This window comes from Carcharhinus amblyrhynchos, chromosome 2, assembly GCF_965287045.1.
Source record: "Carcharhinus amblyrhynchos chromosome 2, sCarAmb.v2.hapA, whole genome shotgun sequence".
Taxonomy (NCBI): domain Eukaryota; kingdom Metazoa; phylum Chordata; class Chondrichthyes; order Carcharhiniformes; family Carcharhinidae; genus Carcharhinus; species Carcharhinus amblyrhynchos.
This window is the reverse complement of record NC_137325.1, coordinates 106,265,614-106,291,315: the sequence shown is the minus strand read 5'-3', so window position 1 is coordinate 106,291,315 and position 25,702 is coordinate 106,265,614. Positions and strand designations below refer to the sequence as shown.

The window sequence follows — 25,702 nt, the reverse complement described above, 5'->3', positions numbered from 1 at the left end:
TAAGTCATCAACAGATCAAGAGAAATGGAAGAATTGGATGTCTTTGGCATACATGTATCTGCTGATGTCACAGCAAGGCAGCATGTAAATGAGAGAGTGGGGTTGCGGGGGGGTTTGTGAAAGTAAAATCCTTGGCGGCTTTGGAGGTACAGAGAAAATATCATGGCTATGTTTGGATCAATAGGTATGAAAATAGATGGAGAGTGTTTTGAGAAACTGAACAGATAAAAGTTTCAGAGGGGAGATGATCAGGAGGACATAAACAATCATAGAGCAGGCAGACAAGGGTTAAATCTAATTAATGTGGGAGAGTGTTAAGCAATTCATTTTGAAGAAAAAGCAAGGAGTTGAGTATTAATTTGAGAATCAGACTTGAGGTTCTGATGTATAATTTCCTGAAACTGCAATTAGAGGTAAGTAAAGGGTCAAAGTATTTTTGGTTTGTAATATAACTTTGTAAGATAACAATAAGAATACAGTTAGCCACTGTATATAGTTTTGGGTGTCCTAATATTGGAAGGATATTCAAGTTAGAGAACGTATAGCAAAGATACCTCAGAATTAAGTCCTAAAATCAGAATCCCTACAGTGCAGAAGGTGGCCATTTGGCCCATTGAGTCTGCATTGACAACAATCCCACCTAGGCCCTATCCCCGTAGCCCCACATATTTACCCTGCTAGCCCCATGACATTAAGGGGCAATTTTGTATGGCCAATCTACCTAACCTGCATCTTTGGACTGTGTACTTGAAAATGAAGTGCCAACCTGGCGATGCTACAACACAGGACCACCTGCATGTCAAATAACAGAAATGGCTGAGCTAAGAAATCCTGTCACCAATGAATCAAATCAAAGTTTTGCAATCTTGTCAAATCCAATTGAGTTGTGGTCGACAACTAAACAGTTAACAGGAGCAGGTGGCTTTAAGAACGTTCCTACCCTCAGTAGTGATAAGCTCATTGGTGAGATGAGTGACGGTGGCACAATGCTTAGCGCTGCTGTCTCACAGCAGCAGGGTTCCAGGTTTAATTCTGGCCTCGGGTCACTGTCAGTGTAGAGTTTGCATATTCTCCCCGTGTCTCTGTGGGTTTTCTCTGGGTGCTCCAGTTTCCTTCCACAGTCCAAAAGGTGCGGGTTACGTTGATTGGCCATGATAAATTGACCCTAGTGTCAGGGGTAAATGCGTGAGGTTACAGGAGTAGGGCCCGATTGGGGTTGTGGTCAGTACAAACACAGTGGGCTGAATGGCCTCCTTTCTGTACTGTAGGAATTCTATGATTCTATGGCTGCACAAGGCAGCATTTCACCACGTGTGGCATCAAGGAACCCTTGCAAAGCCGGAGTCAGTGGAAATCAGGGAAAACATTCCACTGGCTGGAGTAATATCAATCACAAAAGGAAGAACTTGTGGTTGAAAGCCAATTATTTTAGCCCTAGAATGCTGCCTCAGGAATCCACCACAGCAGTGGTCTAGGGCCAAAAGCACAACCTGGACACATTCAGGCTTGGGCTGCCAGTGGCAAATAGTATATTCACCAGGCACAGACCAGCTCCAACAAGAATCTAACCATCTCCCCCTGACATCCAATTCACCATCGCTGAATCCCCCAACATCAATTAGAAGCTTTTCAGAGAACTTGTTTACGGCAGAGACTTCTTAGAGCGGAGGCCACTGCATCCTTTATGAGAATTTTTAAAAAAAATAACAGAACAAATGGGACAGAAGGAACTGGTGAAAGCAGAGACAATCAATGATTTCAAAAGGAAACTGGATGGGAAATTGCAGGGCAATTGGACTGACTGGATTGTTCTACACAGACCCAGCATAGACTTAATAGGCCGAATAGCCTCCTTCTGGGCCACAAATGACAGAGCAATGAATGTGATTCTACTAAAGAAAACTAGAATGACCTCCTTTGTAGGAGGTCCTCCTTGCTTTATTATTCTGCAGACCTAAATTAGACCAACTGTTAACATTCTAGGCACTAGTGAAAAAAAATCTATTCACCTCTCTAATTAATTGCGCTCTCTCAACTCTGGTAAATATTCCAGGGAATCACTTTCCATAACACACAATTTAGCAGGCCAGGGAGAGGGGTAAACATGTGGCTCTTCTTTGGGGAGTTAGGTACACATTTCCTACAGTGAAACAGATTCACAATTTCCACCTTATGTGGGTGCCAGTACCGACTTAAAATGCAAAGCCATCAAGCTTCTCTTAAGTACTTGCCGTAGCACTTAACTTTTGACTTAATCCAACACTGGCCTGTCACTTCAACTTAGCAGTCCCAGCAACTTAAAAAAGAAACATGTTTAGCAACCTTGAATTTAATTCTTTAGGAAGCTGATCACTTTTACAAAGTTTGCTGAACAATTGACAGAAGGAAATTAATGGCCTAAGTGCAACGAGCAAATAAAAATGGTGCTTATTTTAAGACTAGAGCGATGTAATTAAAGTGTTACCTTTAATGAATGTTGCTTTACTTTGAAATACTTATTCGTACCTCTGGCAACATCATTTATGACAGACCGCTCAATGCATCTCAATGACTCTCCCAGGTCGTGGTCACAGATGGCTTCCTGCTCAACTCAAATTACCAATCCCAGGAGTTACATGAATCAGTATACCCGATTTCATTTGGATATAAATCAGGAAAGCGTTTGCAGGCATCAGACATTACTTTAAGGGAAAGCCACAAGTTTATTTATAAAGTATGTTAAACCAGATGTAGGCAAGATTGTGGCATTGAAACTGTCACAATTATTTCAGAATGATTACCACTCTACGCGCATACTAACATGGTCTCGTTATCAAGAGCAGGTTTAATTTTGAACCATAAAATCCTTACAGTGCAGCAGGAGGCCATTTGGTCCATTGAGTCTGCACTGACCACAATCTCACTCGGGCCCTACTCCCATAACCCCTCATAATTACCCTGCTAATCCCCCTAACACTAGGGTTAATTTATCAAGGCCAATCAACCTAACCCGCACATCTTTGGAGAGTGGGAGGAAACCGGAGCACCCCGGAGGAAACCTATGCAGACACAGGGAGAACTTGCAAACTCCACACAGTCATCCGAGGCTGGAATTGAATCCGGGTCCCTGGCACTGAGAGACAGCAGTGCTAACCACTGTGCCACCCCAGTGTCAATGAAACCTGCTAGTAATAATTCTAAATTTGTTAAATATTTTAAAGTGACATTAGAAAGCAGATTTCAACAGTCTACTCCCATCTTGTGAAACAAAACTATGGACAAAACAATGAAAAGTCTTAGTAAATGTTAGCACAAAGCAAACGTTGTTGACTGTCATGAAGACAGAAGGCTGTCTTGTCCATAGGATACTTCATTATACAGCGATTCTTCTCAACAGTTCTGTACCATATACTACGCTCGCATTACAACTTCTCAATCAGTCACAACGGCCAGAATTGTACCACTGTTCACATCAGTGGGATTTTCCCATTCTCCCACAGTGAATGGAGATTTGGCCAGCTGCCAAATTCTCCGACCTTGTTGCAGCAGGACGGTGGCATGAACGGCGATAAGATCGCTCCCAACCTGCTTCAAAAATTGCCTCGAGAGAACCTGCAAGTCCAGAACAGTGCTTGTCTCCTTTTAATTCGTTTATGAACAGACACTGGAGAGATTTGTTCTCTTAGGCAGAATAATTAAAATTTCTCCGACTCAATTATTTTAAACTATAATTATGCTTCAGTTCTAAAACTGTACTTTTGCTCAGTTATTCCTTCTTCCAGTCCTCGTGTGGGCAAAAGAATAGCTAGAACAACCTAGTCTCAGAACAATCCTGTTCTATACCCATCAGATGGAGGTGCAGCCAAGACCAGTGTCTTAACGCACCGATAGGTAATTTCGTCATATGCAGTGTTTATGAACACTGAACATATGCAGTGTTTATGAACACTGTTCATAAACAAATCGTCTTTACGATTAACTATTTTATGCAACATTCATGGGAAAATTTATCAAACATCTGCTTTTCTAGATATTGTGTAACAAAGGCATGAAATAAAAAAAGATATAGATAGGGTGGATTCTCAGAGGCTATTTCCCCCGGTTGAAATGGTCGCTACGAGAGGACACAGATTTAAGGTGCGGGGAGGAAAGTACAGAAGTGATGTTAGGGGTAAGTTTTTCACTCAGAGGGCGGTGAGTGAATGGAATTGGCTGCCGTCAGTGGTGGTGGAGGCGAACTCTCTGGGGTCTTGTAACAGACTTCTGGATGAGTATATGGGATTTAATGGGATTGGGGGTTATAGATAGGTCTATGGATTTGTAGGTATTGATGTGATCGGCGCAGCTCGTGGGCCGAAGGGCCTGTTTGTGCTGTAGTGTTCTATGTTCTATATATAATTCAAACTGACAAATCTTTCACTAGCATAGGCTGTGGAAAGCCTGCCCCATTATAAATTCTACATACCCACTCAATCTGCTGGGATAGCTTTGCACACAAAGTTCACTAGTTACCTCCACTCTTCAACCCTGATCACCACTCTCCCACAATGGATTATTTAGTCCTTTTCTATGATCATGTGCATTAGGAGACCATATGGACAGCTTGCCCAGGAGGAATGCAAAGTTTATAGTTCTCACTTGCTGCCAATTTCAATGTGGTCCATTCTGTGTTCCATTCTTGCAATGCTGAAGCACTTCTCCCCATTCTCTTCACCCTGAATGCAAGTGAACAGCTTGCACAATTCAGACTTGAAATGTTAAATCATTTCCTCCCTCCAAAGATGCTGCTTGATCCAATGTGTGATTCCCACATTTTGTGTTTTTACTTTAGATTTGAAACATATGCAGTTTTTTGCTCTTGTCAATAATAGTTGAGCTGTTCTTGATTACCATTTGGAATGGAAGCAAAGGAAGCTCCAAGGCACAGAAACTTCTAATGTTTCAAGATTTCTGAAGAATTCTTTTTCTGCTCATCAGAAAGGATTTTGCAGTTGTGCTATGTTTTGTTCTAACATGACGTGAATTGACGCAAATTTTAAAAAAGATTAAAGGCATCGCAAGTATGTACTGAAGCAATTTGAATATGCATGAGGGATGTTACAACTCTCAGCCCACTTCAGACTGATACAAGGACCCATTATTTCTTCCCAGACCCAATACCTAGTGTGAACGGTGGAGTTAAACAATTTGATACATCATTTCAGGTGGCCAAATATTCACATCCATTGGGGTGAAGATAATTGTCTTCACATGGTTCAATAGGTGTGAAAGGTATTCTCTGGAGAGAGAGGATAGTCATTTTAATTCAAATTGGCAAATACCAGCAGTGGACTACATTGGAGATAATGCCCCTCTGCTTCTGAGGCCATGATTTCTTTTGGGCCAATGGAATTCTCGCCTGCCAATCAGGGACCAATTTCATTTCCACAGGGAGGCCCGATGGAATCAAGTGACCTTCACGCTTTTGCATGGCATCTGTTGGCCTGCCTAGTGATCTTGGTCCCCAATGACAGCAGTCCTACTTATGGAGTACCTCCGGCCAAATCAGGATCCTGTAGCTTCTTGTTCTGCAGGCGGGAGTGGTAATAGCTGCTGGCAATGTAAATATCAGAAGTTTAGAATCATTAACGGATCTCAGGCCAAAGGAGAGAGAAGATGGGATAGCGATTGTGGGGTGATGGTCTCAGGGAGCAGGGGAAATCAAGGGCAAGAGCAGAAGAGCAGCTTCTAAAGACTCCTGCTCCCTGATACAAGGTCCCTCGATCAGGCACAGAGTACCTGATCATGAGCAACCTTGCCAGGAGGTTGCTAGCAAACCCAACCGAGTCAACTCAGCCTTTGGGAAGCATTGAAAAGCTACATGGCACCTATTTAAAATTTAAAAAGGTGCAGAGGGACCTCGGGGTCCTTGTGCATGAATCGCAAAAACCCAGCTTGCAGGTGCAGCAGGTGGTCAGGAAGGCAAATGGGATGCTGGCCTTCATAGCGAGGGGGATTGAATATAAAAGTAGGGAGGTCTTGCTGCAGCTGTATAGGGCATTGGTGAGGCCGCAGCTGGAGTACTGTGTGCAGTTTTGGGCGCTGCACCTGCGCAAAGATATTTTGGCCTTGGAGGGAGTGCAGAAGAGGTTTATTAGGCTGATACCAGAGTTGAAGGGGTTGAGCTATGAGGAGAGGCTGAATAAACTGGGCTTGTACTCGTTAGAGTTTAGAAGAATGAGGGGAGATCTCATTGAGACATATAAGATGATGAATGGGATGGATAGGATAGAGGTGGAAAGACTCTTCCCGCTCAAAAAAGACAGTAGGACTAGGGGGCACAGCCTCAAGATAAAGGGGGGGCGGTTTAGGACGGAGTTGAGGAGGAACTTCTTCACTCAAAGGGTGGTGAATCTCTGGAATTCTCTGCCCGTTGAAGTGGTGGAGGCTGCCTCGCTAAATATTTTTAAGACGCGGGTTGATGGGTTTTTGATAAGAGAGGGGATTAAGGGTTATGGGGAGAGGGCGGGAAAGTGGAACTGAGCAGCGACAGATCAGCCATGATCTTATTGAATGGCGGGGCAGGCTCGAAGGGCTAGATGGCCTACTCCTGCTCCTATTTCTTACGTTCTTATGTTCTTATTTAATCCAAGAGTCATGAATAGATTACAATGGGCTCAGGAATAATGGATTTCAACTGGTTCATTAATGAGCCGATTTGAAATCTCCATCAGCCCCTTCAGTCTGTTAACTTAGTTTTGCTCTTAGTGGGAAACTGACATGGGCCTCTCCCACAATTAAGTAGAGCAGGCCGCCATATTTACTGTTATAATGAGCTGCATTAAATCCATTCCCTAGATTCAGAGCTAATAGTGAAAAGAGAGAAGCATATAATCCCTCCAGTGCAGAAAGAGATTACGTGGCTCATCAAGTCTGCACCAACTCTCTGAAAGAGCATCCCACCAAGGCCTCCCACCCGCCTTATCACCTTAACCCTGCCCATGGCCAATTCACCTAACCTACACATCTTTTGCCCTGTGGGAGGAAACCAAGTACCCGGAGGAAACCCGCACAAACACAAGGAGTAAGTGCAAACTCCACACAGTCACCCAAGGCTAGAACTGAACCCGGGAGCCTGATGCTGTGAGGCAGCAGTGCTAACTACCGTGCCACTGTATAGACAAAACAACACGGGGTACAGCAGGATTCAAACCAAGGTATGAGACACAGCCCTTGACACAAACCTGGGCTGCAGTGAGAAGTGATCTGAAACAGAGACAATGTTTGAAAGCAAGCAAACAGCCCATGAAGAGGACAAGTAAAACTACATTGGCAAATTAGGCATAACTAAGGGACCAGCATCTGGCACCTTTTATTTGAACGTGCACTCATTTTCCCAAATAAACATTCTAGGCACAGTAAACGGGATCAGCCAAATATTTCAGGATTAGTCGCTTCTTCTGCAGGGTTCCAACAACTTTTTAAAACTTTTACTTGGAATTGCGGCTAATTTTGGAGCCCTGCCAGCAGGATATATGATTTCAGCTCGTGTATTTTTTTTTGCTGACGTTCCTGGTTCTTTGCCATCGCAAGGTCTTTCTCCAGTGAGTGAAGGATATCAAGGCTTCACGTTTCACATCGATCTCTCTCCAAGAAATGCTGGCTGACCCACTGCATGCTTTCAGCATTTTCTGTTTTTATTTCAGACTTACAGCATCTACATTGTTTTGCATTTGTGAGGAAGTTTTGGCCCTTGCATCTGCGACATTCGCATTGTTATCAAGGCAAGGTGATTGCTGTAGAGCCCCAGTGCCTGACTGAGTGCAGCCCACTGAATAGGATAGAATCTGTACAGTGCAGAAGGGGGCCATTCAACCTCTCGAGTCTGCACCGACAACAGTCCCACACCCAGGCCCTATCTTCACAACCCCACATATTTACACTATTAATCCCTCTGACACTAAGGGGCAACTTAGCATTGCCAATCAACCTAACCAGCACATCTTTTGGACTCTGGGAGGAAACTGGACCATGCAGGCACAAGGAGAATGTGCAAACTCCACACAGTCACCCAAGGCCAGAACTGAACCTGGGTCCCTGGCACTGAGAGGCAGCTGTGCTAACCACTGTGCTGCCCCTTGGGGGGGGGGGGGGGGGGGGGTGGTGCTGCAGTATTAAATGTCTTGCTGCTCCCCAACCAGACCTAAGTCTCTACATGCTGCAGCTGCTCATGTCTCAAGGCCTACTGAGTGAGCAGAAGCTTCTGGTACCTCAACAATATCAGGCACAATGGCGCAGTATGGTCACCAAGCCTGGTTGGAAGCATTCTTGGAGGTCTGACCATGCGACGCTGTGGCCACAAGCCATCTGACCGTGTGCTGTCATATGAAACTGTTATTGGATTTATCATATAAAAATGGATCCTCTGTTATTGAAAATCTTTGTGGTTTTACGCCAACAGGTGTTGTGCGAGAGTTCCCAAGACCAGGAGGCTACCTGAGAACAGGAGGAGAGGAGCAACAGTGATTGGGTGGGGGGAAGGGAACGAAGGAAATACTTTCTTTACGCAAACCTCCAGTATCAATCTTTGTCCCCACGCGCGACCCCCTGCAGTTGTTATCCCTCAGTTTCCTCTCACTTAACCCAAGCCTGCCTCCAACTCGAGCTCTCACCCTCAGTTCAAGGTCCTCAATTCCTTTTCTCCATGCTGGCAGATCTATGCATTTCTGCAATGAAGACTGTTCTAGCCAACTGTCTGGTGACAATGGAAACCACAGTCTGAGAGTGCTGGGCAGCGTACAATCCCAGGGAAAGGTGGGTTTCTCAGTTACTGTGAACGGTGGGGAATAAATCTTCACGACACAAAAGCTGTTCTTTAACCAGCTGTCAACTCATACTTGTGCGTGTCCAGTGTTTTAAGTTGTGAGCAGACTTGCTGCATTGAAGGCTGTCCATAATTTGTAACACGGAAGCGCTGATAGTTTAAGGGATAGTTTTTAAATCTGTTATTTATTATATTTACTTAAAATAATTGAGTGTGTTGTATTGAAAAAAAATAGGGGAGGAATGCTCAAGTGCCTTAACACTTTACCAAATTACTTTTGTCTCCAAACCTGCCTTTAAAAAAAGTCATTGGTAAACTTAACACAACACTGATCGCAGGGGACTATTGGCTGGGTTAGCAGTGTTCCGTCAAATAATTTATAGCTCCATATATCACGTCCTTGACTGGAATCTGGACTCAGCATAGGACACAATTTAAACAGTTTTTCCAGCAAAACAATTAGTTAAAGGCATCCTCCTTCTCTTTCTAACTGTAGACGTTGGTATTAGATAAACAGGCATAATGTTGATTTTTGAACTAGTCTAACTAAAGCGCACAGATCCTAAAAGGAATGCTGGATCTCAACATTAAATCAGTTTAGATACTGATTTGTTAATGTTGCTATGCACATTTGACAAGAAATATATTAATAATATAAATTATACATAGTTAAAGGACATTATTACATAAAGCTAACAAAAATATACCTAAATTACTCAGGTATGTGAAAAATATTTTACACTTCATTGTCTAAAATTTAGGCTAATTTTCACAAAACTTATGATGTAAATTAATTGATCATCATAGCAGATCATTTGACACATGGAATGAATTTTGCCGTCCCGCTCAACACAGGAATCGGAGTGGGTGAGGGGCGGTCCATGGAAAAGTCCGTTGACCTCAGGTGGAATTTTCTGGATTTGGGTGAGTGAGGCTGGCGAATCCCACCCAAGTCTGTGTCAGCTCTTTGAAAGAGCTTTCTTCTCTTTCAGCTTTCACAGTATACCCATGATGTGTTGGACTAGGGTGGGCACAATAAGAAGTCTCACAATATCAGGTTGGAGTCCAACGAGTTTATTTAGAATCGTGAGCTTTCAGAGCACTGCTCCTTCATCAGGTGATTCACTTTAACCTGGTGGTGTGAGACTTCTTAATGTGCCCACAGCATACCAAAGCTGGCGTTTAAAATGCAGGGCATCCTTCTGATTTTAATCTTCAATGTTTAGTCATAAAAACAAAGTTTAAATAAATGTAAAAACTGTGGTTCCAGCAGGCTGCTGTACCAAGATACAACATTACGCTCTTGCTCACTATTCCCCAGTGGCTGGGTGACAAATCTCAGGGGCCATGCCATTTTCAGGAATTCTGCTGTGTACTTTGTACTAGTCATTCATACAGAACTGTTAGCAAAGACTTGTAAGAATAGGTTGTCTAGCAAATTCATGATAGAAGAGGAAGGAATTTAATGGGCGCCTTACCAGAACAACCTGAGCCATACCCCACTAAATGAGGCATCATAAAAATAGAATTCTGCCACAGACTTGCTTGGCGATGTATAATTGCAGACAGAAAATTGCGAAGAGTATAAAAAACACGCTAGAGAGCTGAGAGTTGACTTCATGCAAGTCAGTGATTTTTTGGGCCACTGCAATGCTGCAGTTCACTGAAAAGAATTTGCAAAGATGAGTACAGCACAAGACCATTACATACATAAAGTAAGTTTCAAGAATCTCCTGCTTTTTTTGTTTGGAGTTCAGTAGCTTAAGACAAATTGTCAATTCATGGCAAGTAGGTGTAGGGCAGAACTCCTTGCACTCTTGTCCAAAAGGACATTTCTAGAAATGGAAGACACCATCTGATACCTTAACCATTCATAGAAACTAGGAGGAGTAGGCCATTCGGCCCTTTGTTTTCATCATGGCTGATCATCAAATTCAATATCCTCATCCCCCTTCCCCCATATCTTTAGCCCCTAGAGCTATATTGGATTTCTTGAAGTCACACAATCTTTTGGCCTCAACTACATTCTGTGGTAGTGGATTTCACACATTCACCACCCTCAAGATTCGCCAATCTCCAAGATTCAATCTGTACTTAAGTGTTAGATGATCTCAAATGTCTTTGTAATCTGTCCATACCTTATACTTTCCAACTTAACAGGAGGATTCAAAACTGTGGCAGCCCTTTCCTCTAGGGTTAGGAAGATGATGCCAGACAAGGAGATCCTTCCTACCCCCATGACCTGAGCCCACAGACTTGCCATAATGGTTTGTCCAATGGCCTTATCACAAGGCTTGAGCACAACTCACTGCTGGTTAAAATACCAGTGGGGATGGGAAGAGAGCCTTATGTGGTGAATTGATAATCAGTTAAGGGCTTCAACTGAGCTAAGGGTGGGTGGGTGGAATGACACCTACTCTGCTGTCAGTAACATACCTACAGAGGCAGGTGGTGTATGTCTAGGTTGGGAGGTGGTGGGGGGATGTGACAACTTGAACACTTGTATCTAGAGATATCTATAGTTTGCTGTACAGTGATAGGACTGTAATTTCTCATTTACATATATATAACAACAAAAAATATACACCCAAGCTTACACTGCCGTTGTGCATTATATTACAAACATGGAGCACGTTATTACCGTAAGACACAGGAGCAGAAGTCGACCAGTCAGCCCATCAGGTTAGCTCTGCCATTCAATGAGATCATGTTTGACCTAATATGATAATCTTCAAATCCACCTACCTGCCTTATACCCATAACCCCAGATTCCCCTACTGATTAAAAATTGGTCTATCTCAGCCTTGAACATACTTAACGACCAAGACTTAACAGCCCTCTGTGATAAAGAAATCCATAGATTCGCTACCCTCTGAGGAGAAATTCCTCCTTATCTTGGTCTTTAAAGTACGATCCTTTACTCTGCGATTATGCCCTCTGGTCCTATACTCTCCCACTAGGGGAAGCAAACTCTCATCATCTATCCTATATGTTTCAGTAAGGTTACCTCTCATCCTTTTATATTCTGAGTACAAGCCCAAACTTCTTAACCTCCTCTCATAAGAAAACCCCTCCATATCCAAGATCAACTCAGTGAACCTTCTCTGCACTACCTCTAATGTCTGCATATCTTCCCTTAGATAAGGGGACCAAAATTGTTCACGGTACTCCAGGTGTGGTCTAACTCATGCCAGTAGAAGCTTCCCAGCACAATGCAATTGAACACTTTACAAGCTATATTTATGATATATTTAAAAATAAAACATGGTTTAAAAACTGTGCCAAAGTTAAATAAGGAAAAGAAAACTAATATTGTAATATAAAGCTCCATATAGCAATGTTTCACTCCTAAAATGTTTATAATGGAAGTTTCCATATTCAGCTTATTAATTGCTACCAAGAAAACCTTAAAAGCTGGACATTAAATACAGTATTGCAGCACAAAGTTATCTTATTTGCTGCTTGAGTAAATGGTGCAGCAGATTCAAATTCTGATTGTTCGGAGCAAGGAAACATCCAGAGTAGTAAATGTCATGGTTCTTATTTCCTTCTGTTGGAATTATTGTGGATATGAGCAAAAGTCACTCTTTTTAGTAACTACTAGTTTTTGGGTAACTTGACTGCTGACATAAGCATTTGTCTGCGTAGAAATAACGTTCCAAAGAATCTTCTGGCTGTAAATCTAACCTTTCAGTCTTTCCAACGTGAGTGCGCAGATCACTGTCATGAGAAATAGAGCATGGCAAATTAAACTGATTATTTTCGAGTATGGCATAAAAAATGAACAGCAGTGGCAAGTAGTGACTAAGCAAGATGAACTTGGTTAGAGGATGGCAGTAGTCAAGGTGAAAAAAAACAGTGATGTTGCTGGGATTGGGCAGCTTCCAGTCATCTGATTGGTAGTGGAGGTAGGACATCCTCCCTCATGGGGCAGAAACCACCACCTTAGGCAGTTACATAAAATCCAGTCATGGCTTCCCAAGCCAGCAGAGGGTGGCTCATCCCTGAATTCAGCTGGGATGTGGCCATCACCCCCACTTAAAATCCAGCCCATTTATACAAGATAGTGTACCGTTTATACTTGAGTAATAATCAATGTCAGGTAAAAGTCGACCCTTAACATTTAGTCAAAAAAAAATCACATATATATCCAGTGTACAAGTAAATCTTAGTTTTTAAGAGCTAGAACAATTTTTTTAATGCCGAATACTAAACCAAAACATAATACAAGCTGCTATTGGAAGTTATAATTTCTTAATATTACAGCCATACTACCAATACTATTACATTACCTACATTTTAATTACAATATCCTTTGGTGCCACGTACGGTAGAATCTTGTAAAGTTACTTGAGATGAGAAATGCTCTCAGTTATGAATCCGTTCACAGACAGAATGCCAGGAAGATGATACCATGTGTGGCCTGGGTTGAAAATCCACCAATCTCACCCTCCAAACAAGCCAACACCATGATAAATAACCTGTTACTACTGGTAGTTTTAATTTCTTGATATTATGATTGTATCTACTAATATTTTCTTCTGCTACAATGATTTACATTACATCCTATTAAACTGTTCTGAAAAGAAAACATTGAAACCAAAGCAGGAAATCTGGAAACTGGCATCACAAGCTTTGTACATATCACACCTATGTACTGATATAAATACAGGCCCATATTTTCTGACAAATGGCATCAAGAAAAGTCCAGTTCAAGTTTAAAGTTGTTGAGTTTGGAGAGCAGAAAAAAATATTTGTGCAGCAGCTAGAGAATTCAGGATAGTGGAGATAAGAGGAAGTTCTCTAAGAAGATACCCCAAGCATAAATACGCTGAGAGCAAATGGGCACAATTGGAAGATGAAGTTGCTAAATATATCAAACACTTTTTAGCTAGTTTTTGTCGTCAGCAGAGACAGAAAGCTACTTGACTTTATGAGAGATGACAGCCAAAAGCTGGGAGAAGAATCATCACTGGGACAAGCTTTAATTGCTGGTGGCAGATTTTGAAGAAAGCACCTGGAGACAGTCATGCCAGTTACACTTGAGAGACTTGGGGAAGTCTAAAAATGTACAAGGCATGAAAGGGAGATATGCAATGACAGATAAAGAACGTGAGGGGGAGAAACCTGGTGCGAAGCTTAAAGAGCTATGCAACTCAATCCAGTCTGTGGACCAATTACGTTCAGAGAAAAATAAAAGATGGTATCCCAGGGAAAACATTTAAGTGATTGGTTGGGTGAGTAATTTACTCACTTATTCTCAAATCTCATCTAATTTATTAGTAATTGTAGGTGTTATTAGTATTGGTAAACTTTACTACAGTAATGAAGTGTAATGGGAGTAGAGGGGTTTATTAATTATATATTAATATCAAATTAATTAACACATTGAAAAAATGACAGGGCAGATGATGTGTTGCAAATACAGAATGTGGGGAATCCTGGACACCTCTGTGATCTAGGGCACAAGTCCTCTACAGTTAAGTGTCTGCGGCTTGAGGAGCTTTGGTTCAGAGTCACTGAATTTGTGGCTAAGCAACAGGCACAGATGCAGCAAAGGTGGGGCATAGGTTATGTTACCAGAAAATTTTGTTACAGAAGATGGTCACACATTTGATGATAGGGACCTCTGATTTGGGCAGTGATTGTGGACAGGACAGTGTGACTGTGAGCCAGTTTGAGGGACAGGAGTGGATCTAAGATTAGTATTTTACGCTTAAATAAGGGAAATTATAAGGGCGTGAAAATCGAGCAGGCTAAAGTCTGTCTTATTCTTTTCTTGAATTGTCATTTCCAGAATCTATAGACCAATCCACCCATTATCTCTGCTGCCGCTTTAAAAAAACAATGACCGAGGATACAAACCATCACAGTCCAGGGAACTGGTCAGCTGTTAGACAGATTTCCCAGTACTTTTCCTCAAGTGACCATGATTGTTTTAAGTTTCTCTTTCCCTTTCACTTGTTGACTTACTACTATTTTTAGGCTGTTTTTTGTGTCTTCTACAGTGAAGACAGAGAGAAATATTGTTCAAAGTCTGTGCCATTTCCTTGTTTCCAGTTGTTAATCCCCTAGGGATAGGTCAATGGAGATGCAGTGACAGACATTAAAGGGGATATTCAGAATACTCAGGAAAAAAAATTCTAGTGGGAAAGATAAAAGACTTTAAGGGAAGGACATACCTTTCATGGCTTAGACCAGAAGAAATAGGAACAGGAGGTAGGCCATTTGACCCATCAAGCTAGCTCCATCATTCAACAGGTTCATGGCTGATCAGACTTTCCTCACATCCAGTTTCCCCATAATCCTTGATTTGTCTTACTGATCAAAAGTCAATCTACCTCAGCCTCAAAAATACACAAGGACTGTTTCCCCGCAGCTTTCTGTAGCAAGGAATTCCAAAAGCTCACAACCCTCAGAGAAGAAACTCCTTCTCACCTCAGTCCTAAATTGGCACCCCTTTATTCAGAGAGCAAAGAACAGTACAGCACAGGAAACAGGCCCTTCGGCCCTACAAGCCTGTGCCGCTCATTGGTCCAACTAGACCATTCTTTTGTATCCCTCCATTCCCAGTCTGCTCATGTGACTATCCAGATAAGTCTTAAATGATTCCAGCGTGTCCGCCTCCACCACCCTGCTTGGCCGTGCATTCCAGGCCCCCCCCCACCCTCTGTGTAAAATACGTCCCTCTGATATCCGAGTTAAACCTCGCCCCCATCACCTTGAACCTGTGACCCCTCGTCTAGGCCCTCTGGTCCTAGTCTCTCTCACGAGGGGGAACATCCTCTCAGCATTTAGTCTGTCAAACCCCTCAAGAATCCTATATGTTCCATTCTTAGATTTCCTCTCTCATTGTTCTTAATTCCAACGAGTATAGTCCCAATCTGCTTAACCTTTTCCCATAAGACAATCCTGCCATACTAGGGATCATCATACTGAAACCTTCTCTGGGCTGCCTCCAATGAAATAATATCTTTCCTCAATTAAGGGAGCTAAGACTGCTCACAGTCCTTCAGATGTGGCCTTAATAATGCACTCCAGCTTTACCCAATGACACATATTAGACTAACTGACCCACCATTTTTGCTTTCTGACTCACTCCTTCCTTGAATTGTCATTTCCAGAATCTATAGAAGTTTACCACCAATCCATCCACTATCCCTGCTGCCACTTAAAAAAAATACAGGCCATCACAGTCCAGGGAATTGGTCAGCCTTTAGTTTTCCCAGTACTTTTTCCTCAAGTGACCACGATTGTTTTAAGTTTCTCCTTCCCTTTCACTTGTTGACTTACTACTATTTTTGGGCTTTTTTTGGTGTCTTCTACAGTGAAGACAGGGAGAAATATTGCTCAAAGTCTGTGCCATTTCCTTGTTTCCAGTTGTTAATCCCCTAGTCTCATTCCCCAAAGGACTGATGCTTAAGGCTACTCGTTTCATTTCCATTTACTTGTAGGAGCTTTTAATGTCTGTTTTATATTCCTTGCTGGTCTTCTTTCATACTCCAATTTTTCCTTCAGTTTTCACCCCCCGCCTCCCCCACCACCCCCATGTCATCCTTAAAATGCCCAACTGGTCTACATTCTCCAATGTTACTATTCCTCTAGGAACTTTCCAGTAGTAATTAAATTAATCGTTTTGTGACTATTTCTTATGCCTACTTCAATTAGACTTTGATTAGCAGTGACTGCAAGGCTACTACATGGGATAATACTTGTATGTTTAGCAGGCATTACGGTTTAAATGGGGCCAGTATCCAGGACAACGTTTTTAACAGATGTGGTTTGGCAAGGGTTGAGACATTCCTCTTGGGGCCTCCCTTCTTCTACATTGTATTATTCTAGCATGGCTCATAAGCTTTGTGACAAAGAAAGCAAGGTTACCTACTCATCCTTAACAACACTGACATTCTTTGAATGACCATGTGTGTCATAATCTATGATTCCTTCCAACCATTTTCTCAGGCCACGTTGGATTTCTTTTGGAGTCAAGACAGACTTTAGAACAAAGTCAGTTCAGAAATAAGCTGCTTTCTACTTTTAAATGGAGTCCACAGGAACTATTACCGGAACAAATTAATGCTATCTAAATTCCTAAGATAGAAGGATAAGAAGTAAATTAAGTTAAATGCAACCTCAACTGGCAATCAGCTGTGGCTACTGCATTAGGTTTCCAATTTTCAGTCATTATGCAACTGAGCAGGTAACATACTCAACATATATCAGGTGACATCTTGAAATTAAAGCCAACAAGGTTATAAATCAGGCTAAAAGAATAGCTCACTGCATTGGAAAAACAATCATCCAACTTCTGCTCCAATTTATATGTTAAGACTGGGGGCAAGGTAAGATTGCAATATAGCCAAAGTATTCTGCATCCTTAGCTGTATTGCAGCATCAGCTGGCTTTTGTTCCCTTTACATGGGCAAAAGCAGCTCAGCTGGCAAGAAAAAAAAGTCTGAATTCAAGTCCCTAACAGAAGTTTAGTTACAAATGCTTAACGTGATGATAGTTTTTCACCCTCAGTTATGACGCAATTAACTTCAACAGAGCAGTTGAAATCTAATTGCGCGTATTAACACTGATCTTTTACCATTACAATGTTTAATTTGCAAGCTGATTAGCTTGGCTTGAAATTCAATATACACTATTTTCCATTGTTGAGCCTGAAAACACATTTTCTTGACATTTCAAGTTTTGTGTGTTATTCAAAAAGCCATTCAAGATGACATGCTTAGTGCCACAATCAATCAATCTCTCTTCATCTGGCATTTTCGAATGGAAAGTTGGCAATTTACATGGACTACTGGACTGAGATGGACTGAAAGGGAAAGACACCAAGAACAGAACAAGCAAAAAACAAATGTTTACCAGAAAGCAGAGTAATTGGAACGATTGAAAAGACAGAAAAATACCACGACTAGCAACTATTGAAAGAATCAACTTATATATTTAACTGGGACACCAAAAAAATCTTCTGAGGAAACACCCTGGCAACATATAGATTCCTTCAACCAAAAGGATAAGAGCTGATGACAATATGGTTCCATTGAGAGTACATTCTATGGGGATTGTGCAAACATTAATTGGACCCTCATTATAATGGACCATTTACTGACACCCAAACAGTAGATCACAACATGTTTAATGTATCTGGTAAAAATGTGAAATGTGGAATGGAGATATAAACACAACCATTAGTACAACCAAATGTTGTTACCTGCAGCTGCAACATGCACTAAACCAAAATTACTTTAGGGTCAACTGCATACTTATGTCTATTCTAGCTTATTTCCATTCATGTAAACACATAAGGCTGCTGATTAAAATTATTAGCATATTTTACCATTTAAATGTGCAACTTGACATTCTAGCTTGTGATACAGCATACAAATGAGAATAATGGGACAACCAAACATCACAAGGAAATGGAAACCTGTACATAAATGTTACGCAAGGTTTTAGACTGTTGAATTTTTAGAAAATGTGCAACACGATTTAGATACCGAGAACACCTAGAAGCATTCATTCAATAAGAAAGAATTATAGGACATGCCTCAAACAAATTGCACTTTCAATTCCATCTTTTTCCTTTTCTTTCGTTAATATGCCCTCTTGTAGTCCCCTTCAGAAAGTAGAACGAGAGACAGTCCGGAGAATGCAATCCTTTGTAACTATCAGCAATATCATGGAAATATCTCACGAGATATGCTTGATGGAGAGTGAGTAGTAGTTGGTGTTTCACCTCCTGGGTGAGGCATCTTGCTATACAATTGATAGATATTGATAGATTAAGAGAATGGGCAAAACTGTGGCAAATGGATTTCAAGATATGCAAATGTGAGGTCATCTACTTTGGACTTTGAAAGGACAGGACAAGCTCATTTCTAAATGGTGAAAGGCTGGAAGTAGTGAAGGTCCAGAAACCTGGGGAATTCAGGTACATAGTGCATTTGCAATGTCACGAAAAGATACAAAAATAATCAGAAAGGCTAATGGAACATGAGGACTCAAAGGGATTAGAACACAAAAGTCATGTGTCAGCTTTAGAAAGCCATGGTTAGGCAGACCTGAAATACTGAGAGGAGTTCTGAGCACCCCATCTTAAGAAGGATATATTGACTTTGGAGGCAGTGTAGCATAGGTTTATTAGAATGATACCCAGATTTCAGGAGTTAAATTATAAGGAGCTATATAAATTAACAGGAGGGCTGCATTCCCTGAAATTAAGTTTTGAAAAAAAATCATTTGTGGGACATGAGCATCGCTGGCTGGCCAGCATTTATTGCCCATCCGTATTGACGTGAGCTGCCTTCTTGAAATGCTGCAGTCCACATGCTGTGGGTTGACCCACAATGCCGTTAGGGAAGGAATTCCAGGATTTTTGACTCACCGACTGCGGAAAATAGGCAGCAATATGTTACCAAGTCAGGATGGTGTGTGGCTTGGAGGGGAACTTGCAGGTGGTGGTTGTTCCCATGTATCTGCTGTCCTTGTCCTTAGGGGATGATTTAATTGAGGTTTTTAAGATATTAATGAGACTGCTGAGTGGAGGGGCTAGGGCTCAGGAATATAGTCTAAAAATTGAAGCCAAACCTTTCGGGCATAAAAGTAGGAAACACTTTAAATGCAAAGGGTGGTAGAAAAACTGAACTTTCTTCCACAGGTGGCAGTTAAGACTAGATTAATTATCAACTGTAAATTTGACTTTGATAGATTTTGTTTAATCAAAGATACTGGAAGAAATGGGTAAAGGCAAGGAAATGGGGTCAGGTTACAGATCAGCCAAGTTCTCTCAGAATAATGGCTCAGGTTGAAGGGACTAAATAGCCTACTCCTGTTCCTACAGCCATTTTCTGTATTGGGCCCAAATGAGTAAAGGACAAGACTTCACAGTCACTATAAAAGCTGCATTAACTACAATGGCCCAACGAACTAACGCAAGAAGTTTAAGAGAAAGATCAACATATATGATGATGGAAATAAGTAAACTTGCAGGGAGGCCAAAAACAGGATTTTGTGTTTTCTACTTGCCACGTAAACTTCTCAATAAGAAAGAGAAATATATAAGCTTCTGTAACATACTGAGCACTGCACTTGGAGAACAGACAAACAGTAAGCTCTTCTGTTCAGTTTTCCAAAGTTTGACAAATTATCTGGACTGCTTACCAATTTTCTTATCAAACTTCCAGGCTGGAAGAGGATCGTTATGCTTCAAGGAGCTTTTGGTTGGCAGGGGAATAGTCACACAGATAGGACCGTTCACTTGGATCTCAGTTCCATCACCATTCAACAGATGAACACTCACTGCTGTGACAGGGGTCAGCTCAAACCTGCTGCTGTTTCCTGTTAAAAAAAAAATTGCATTAGCAGTATTGAACGGATCAGATAATGTAACGGAGAAACAAAGAAAATCAGTGTAGCTATAATCATTTGTTATCTTAGCATTAATCAGACAAACTGTGTGTAGGTTTAGGGAAACAACGTGCTCAGAATATGGTTAACATGTGCTAGTTGTCACAATCCATCTTCCCTGCTTTAAACCAAACAAAATTCTGCCAGGCAATGATATGGTTCACAAAACCCACATCACAAGTGTGCACAATTACACAAATGGACCCTTCTAAGCAGCTGAATTTGCCCCACACTGCAGTGAACTACGACCGATTCAATTAACCAGATGCACATAATCAATATAGGCATTATTTTCAAACTTACCAACTGCAACACAATGTGAAGATTTTCAGTTAGCTGAAAATTTACATTCAAAAAGTTCATGAAGGGTCCCCACTTTTAAATATAGCCAGATAAAATCTCCCATTTCACTGATTGAACCAAAACACAAAATCACTGGCGGTTTTATAAAAACTAGATCCACGTTACAACAAAAAGTAAATGGCGCATTAATAATGAACAGTATCAGTGTTGATGATGAAAGAAACTGCTACGTTTAACTTACAGATCTATCTCCTATTGCACGATTCCTGAAAGGAAGGAAATAGCATGTGCAGCCAATGGGGAAATAAGAGGAATAATCTGAAGAGAATTTAAATACCATACAAGTCACTCAGCTGCTGTGGTAATCAAAAATAATCAAATTGAAAACATTACAGTAGCTCAATGAACACACTGAAAATGGCACATTTTCCCAATTTAACGTAATTTATTTTAAACCGAAAGAAATACGTTGCTTTTCAATTCTTTGCCATTAAGGATCTTGTAACGATAATAGGATTTGCATTCAAACTGCTGGCTGTCTAATTGGGCATGGTTTATATCACAAGTTTCAGTCGCTGGTTATCCTTATTGTTCTTACTGATCAACCACTCTGAACACAGTTAAATGAACCAGGTACGCATGCAACACACCACACTGTCCTGGCCAGTCATTATCCCTCAGTCATCACTAAAACAAATTCACTCATCATTAGCTCATCGCTGTCTGTGGGACCTTGCTGTTTACAAATTAGCTGCACTATTTCCTATATTACAACAGTGACTACACTTCAAAGGTACATTTTTGATTGTAAAGCACTTTGGGACATCCTGAGGCTGTGAAAGATGTGATAAAAATCGTAAGTTCTCTCTCCTTCTTTGCTTGATGAATTATCATTCCTCTGTAAGGAGAAATTATGATGAATTATGCATGGGAACACTACCACCTGCAAGTTCCCATCCAAGCCATACACCATCCTGACTTGGAATTATATCACTGTTCCTTCACTGTCACTGGATCAAAATCCTGGAACTCCCTCATTAACAACACAGTGGGTGCACCTACACCACATGATTTAAGGCAATGGCTCACCACCATCTTCTCAAGGGTAATTAGGGATGGGCAATAAATGCTGGCTGAGCCAGTCATGCCCACACCCCATGAAAGACTAAATTATAAAAAAGGTCAATTTAAGCTATATGGAGGAGACAGTTCTTGATTTCATTTTGTATAAGAAAAGCAAAGTTCTGCTATCATCACTTGCAAGTGCTTGAATTTATTTTTTGCTTAATGATAGCAAGTAGGCAATTTTAAACCAAGATGCTAATATTTGTCATTAACATGAAAAATAAATTGGAGATAATAGGCAATGTTAACAAGGCCATGACAATGTGCCACTCAGTACACACTATCTCTTGAAATATACTGCTGCAGGAAGAAAGTAGTACTCATTGACAATGGACATCAGGTTAAAAGTTTCTGTTAAAAGTCTGATTTGCAAATTAAAATTAATTACTTATTTTAATAAAAGATTGTTTTATTTTGCAAAATTGGCATGCAGCTTGCAGTTTATTATAAATCAAGCTGGGGAGTGATAGGGAAGGATATGGAGGTGAAAAAACACAGCTTAACAGTAGAGTGAGAATTCATTGTATTATCCCAGTTCAAAACTTAACAATCTCAGATCCGCAGCTAGTCTCATCCGTACTGTGAGGCCAACTACACCAGACTGCATATAATGAACATTGGTATGAGCAAATAATTTGAGTATTGAAACTAAGAACAAAAAGGAAGTTTGTGTGAAATGGAACAGCACGATGGTCAGAAAGAATTGTTCTTGAGTCACTATGCTCAGCTGCAAAGTAAAAAACCATAAGAGATTGGGTTGAATTCTAGGGATAGAAAAAATTGTACTCTCTGTTGAAGTAACCTTCACCTGCTACCTTCATGAACGCCAACTTACTTTGTTTGCCAGTCATATTTGTACGTTGATTTTTAAATTTTCAACCTTATTTTTGCTTAGGCCATGTTAAATTCTCCCTCAGTGTACCCAAACAGGCGCTGGAGTGCGGCGATTAGGGGATTTTTGCAGCAACTTCATTGCAGTGTCAATGTAAGCCTGTGATACTAATAAACATAAACTGAAATAAATCACTCCATGGCTTTGCCCTTTACTATCACTATAATCTTCTCCAGCCCCACAATCTTTCAGATATCTGTACTCTTCAGCACAGCTGACTTTAATTATTCCACCATTGGATGGCTGTACCTTCAGCTGTTATGCTCCTAAGGTCTAAGATATCCTCCCTAAATCTCTGTTGCTCTCGCTCTCTCTAACCCCCATTTAAGATGCTCCTTAAAATCTATCCCTTTCATCAAACTTCCAGCCATCTCTCTTAATATTGCCTTGTGTAGCAGGTGTCTCATGCTCTTTATAACTCTGTGAAACATCGGGAGATCCTTAATTATGTTAATGGCACTACATAAATACAAGTTGCTGCTGAAGATGTTGCTTATACTCAAGTAACGTATTCTGCATAACTCTTACTTAACCATATCATGAATATTATTACCCGAGAGGATAAAGTTTAGTGCTGAGGATGATTGCAGTCTCACAAATTTTAAATTATGAATGAGAAAAGTATGCTCATTTTTATTTTGAAGATATTTTAAAGATTCTCTAATGGAAGTTTCAGGTTTGTAAAAGAAACTGGTAAAACTGGTTCTGACACGGTGCAAAAAATGAAGCCATTTTGCCCAAATCTGTCTGTACTAGCCTTTTTAATTATTCATTAAATCACAGTTTTAAACTCAGTTAAAAACTGTCATGAAGAAGAGTGTGTGCAAATCTCTCAATTCTCATGGATAGCTTTTTAAGTAGAAAACTTCTGACTATTCTATTCACCAGTAAAAGAATGTGGCTTAATTACAAACAACATCGATTGCATTAAAGGCACCTGTATAATTATTATTATACATGTCTACTCTCCTTTTCTTCCATCTCTTCATTGCTTTTCTTTACAATTGAAAAGCTGCTGAACTACAATTTCTCTTAACAACTTGTAGTTAGCCAGGTGAACAATTTGACCGTTTCAGTGTTGCCCATCAAGCATGGGCTGTCACCAACAATTCACATTTTTGGAATGTGAACTTGTTCCCATTCTAGCATAGCAATTACGAACAAGTGAGAAAGGGTAAACCAGTGCCCCTCTATTCAACCTCTTGGTTGGTCACAACAAAGGTTTACATATTTCTTTCATGAGGATACGCCTCTTCCGAATCAATGTATTTAAGCTGCGAACAATAAGGAGACGATCAAACAATGTTTTCTTGAGTCAAGGAAAGAGCAAATTTATTAACCACTAAACCTGAGAAAAATAATAAAAACTCAATGCCAAGCATGCATGACTCATGCGGTCATTAGGGGGAGTTAGAGTCCAATAAGAAAGGGTAAATGAATATACGGCTAAGTGCCCTTCGATTGTCCTCAAGGTGTAGATTTTACAATGTTATGGCTAATTTAGATTAGCTAATTTCTTTTGTGATCAGATAAAGAAGGCAGTGAATTATTGAGAGATCTCAGTTCATGGATACGTTTCTGATTCAGGTGACCTCTTGAACCAGATGAAAATCTTATTTCAAAGAGAGGGACAGAGAAAGAGCAGTCCTTAGCTTGTGCCATTTATTGAAAAATTTCTTGACATCATCTGTATCACTTGCAATTTCTCTCTACTGACTGGCAGTTTTGCTTTGAAATACTCACCCAATGTGTTTTCCCAACAGGATTTGGTGTCCTTGAGACAGCTAGTGTTTCAATATCCAGTACTTTACATTTTCAATGTTTCTGCCTTAAACAGTTATGCATTTCGATGGGTGTCTGGATTATAGGAAATGTCTCTCTCTTCACACTCCCTTGAGGGTAATTTGTTGGTTTCCAACCGTCAACTTGGAAGCAAAGCAGTTTGCTTTGTCTCAATTTAAATTGAAGACGAATAAGACAGTCAAATTGAAAAATCATACTTTCAAAAATAAAATGACAGTTTTGTAAGAAGGAGGAACTCTAGATGATCAGTGGAATATTGGTTTTATTTTTGGCACCATTTTGAATGCTCTAAAGTACATTATAAGTCAGCAGAGGATTTTGCAAGTGCAGATCACGCAGCAAACCATTATTTAAAACACCCCAGTGAATTGACTTCCAAGGATTTGTCTTTAAATTGAGCAGTTGTTGATTTATGAATACATATTCTTAAATGGTCTACTCGATATCTGCCACGCGTGAACTTTCATTGCAATGATTTCTCTTGGTTCTCACCCTGCCAGAACTTGTAGTCACAATTATTTGTATGTGGTTCTTGAGAAGTCCCAACTAGTTTACAGGTTGAGAAGACAAATTCTGAGAGGAAATTCATGCATTTCCTAATGAATAAGTTTGAACTTTGTTGGCTCGAAAAGATCTTGCCTGCTAAGAATCAGAAACTTAAAGAAAAGGACATTGACTTCTATGTTCCAGCTAACCAACAAGAAGCCAGCAATGCTTTTTGGAGTGCCCCTGCAAAGATTTTGTTTGCAAGCCCAAAGAGCTTTTCCTTACCCCAGCAAAGAAAACGGAAATGTTGCTTTTTAAATTGAATAACCTTGAACACTTGTCCTTTCACTTTTATTTGCCGCAGTTACAGGTGGTCGCTGCTCAATTGTGCTAGTGACTTAAGTGGTCACAAGATTGAGCAGCAGCCAAATGAATGCCACAGCAATAGGACAAGGAATGTGTGCTCTCAAAGTGTTTCAATGTAGATCTTCAGTGCAACAATACTAATGAGTTTTGTAATCTAACTTAAATTAGAAATGAAAAGCCGTGATTATGCTGAACTAACATAGGTCACAATATCATGCATGCAAATGCATTGTTATTGCATTATGCATTGCAGAGAAATTAATTCTCACTGTTGCCCACTTTCACAATATTGACAATTTTGCTAGGACAAAAAAAAGATAGAATTCCATGTAGGCATATACTTTTGCACTATTTAGCAGAACATGCATGCTGTCAATTAACCTAAATTCTGTGATATATTAAAACATGCTTAGCCAATAAGCATTTTATTGGTATTGGGTATAATTTTTGAAATTAGTGGTAACAATCTGCAGCCTTCTGGCACTTGTTGTTCTTGGGGCACGGAAGAGAAAGAAAATAATGAATCCTGGTGC

General features: G+C 40.6%; 1 protein-coding gene across 1 annotated transcript in view; it reads right to left on the bottom strand.

Moving 5' to 3' along the window:
• Positions 1-25,702, bottom strand: part of fam171a1 (family with sequence similarity 171 member A1) — a 174,013-nt gene that overhangs the window by 16,425 nt on the left and 131,886 nt on the right. Inside the window, exon 5 of the mRNA XM_080210497.1 lies at positions 19,949-20,125. Coding sequence (XP_080066623.1) covers positions 19,949-20,125 — 177 coding nt within the window. The remainder of the gene's footprint in view (positions 1-19,948; positions 20,126-25,702) is intronic.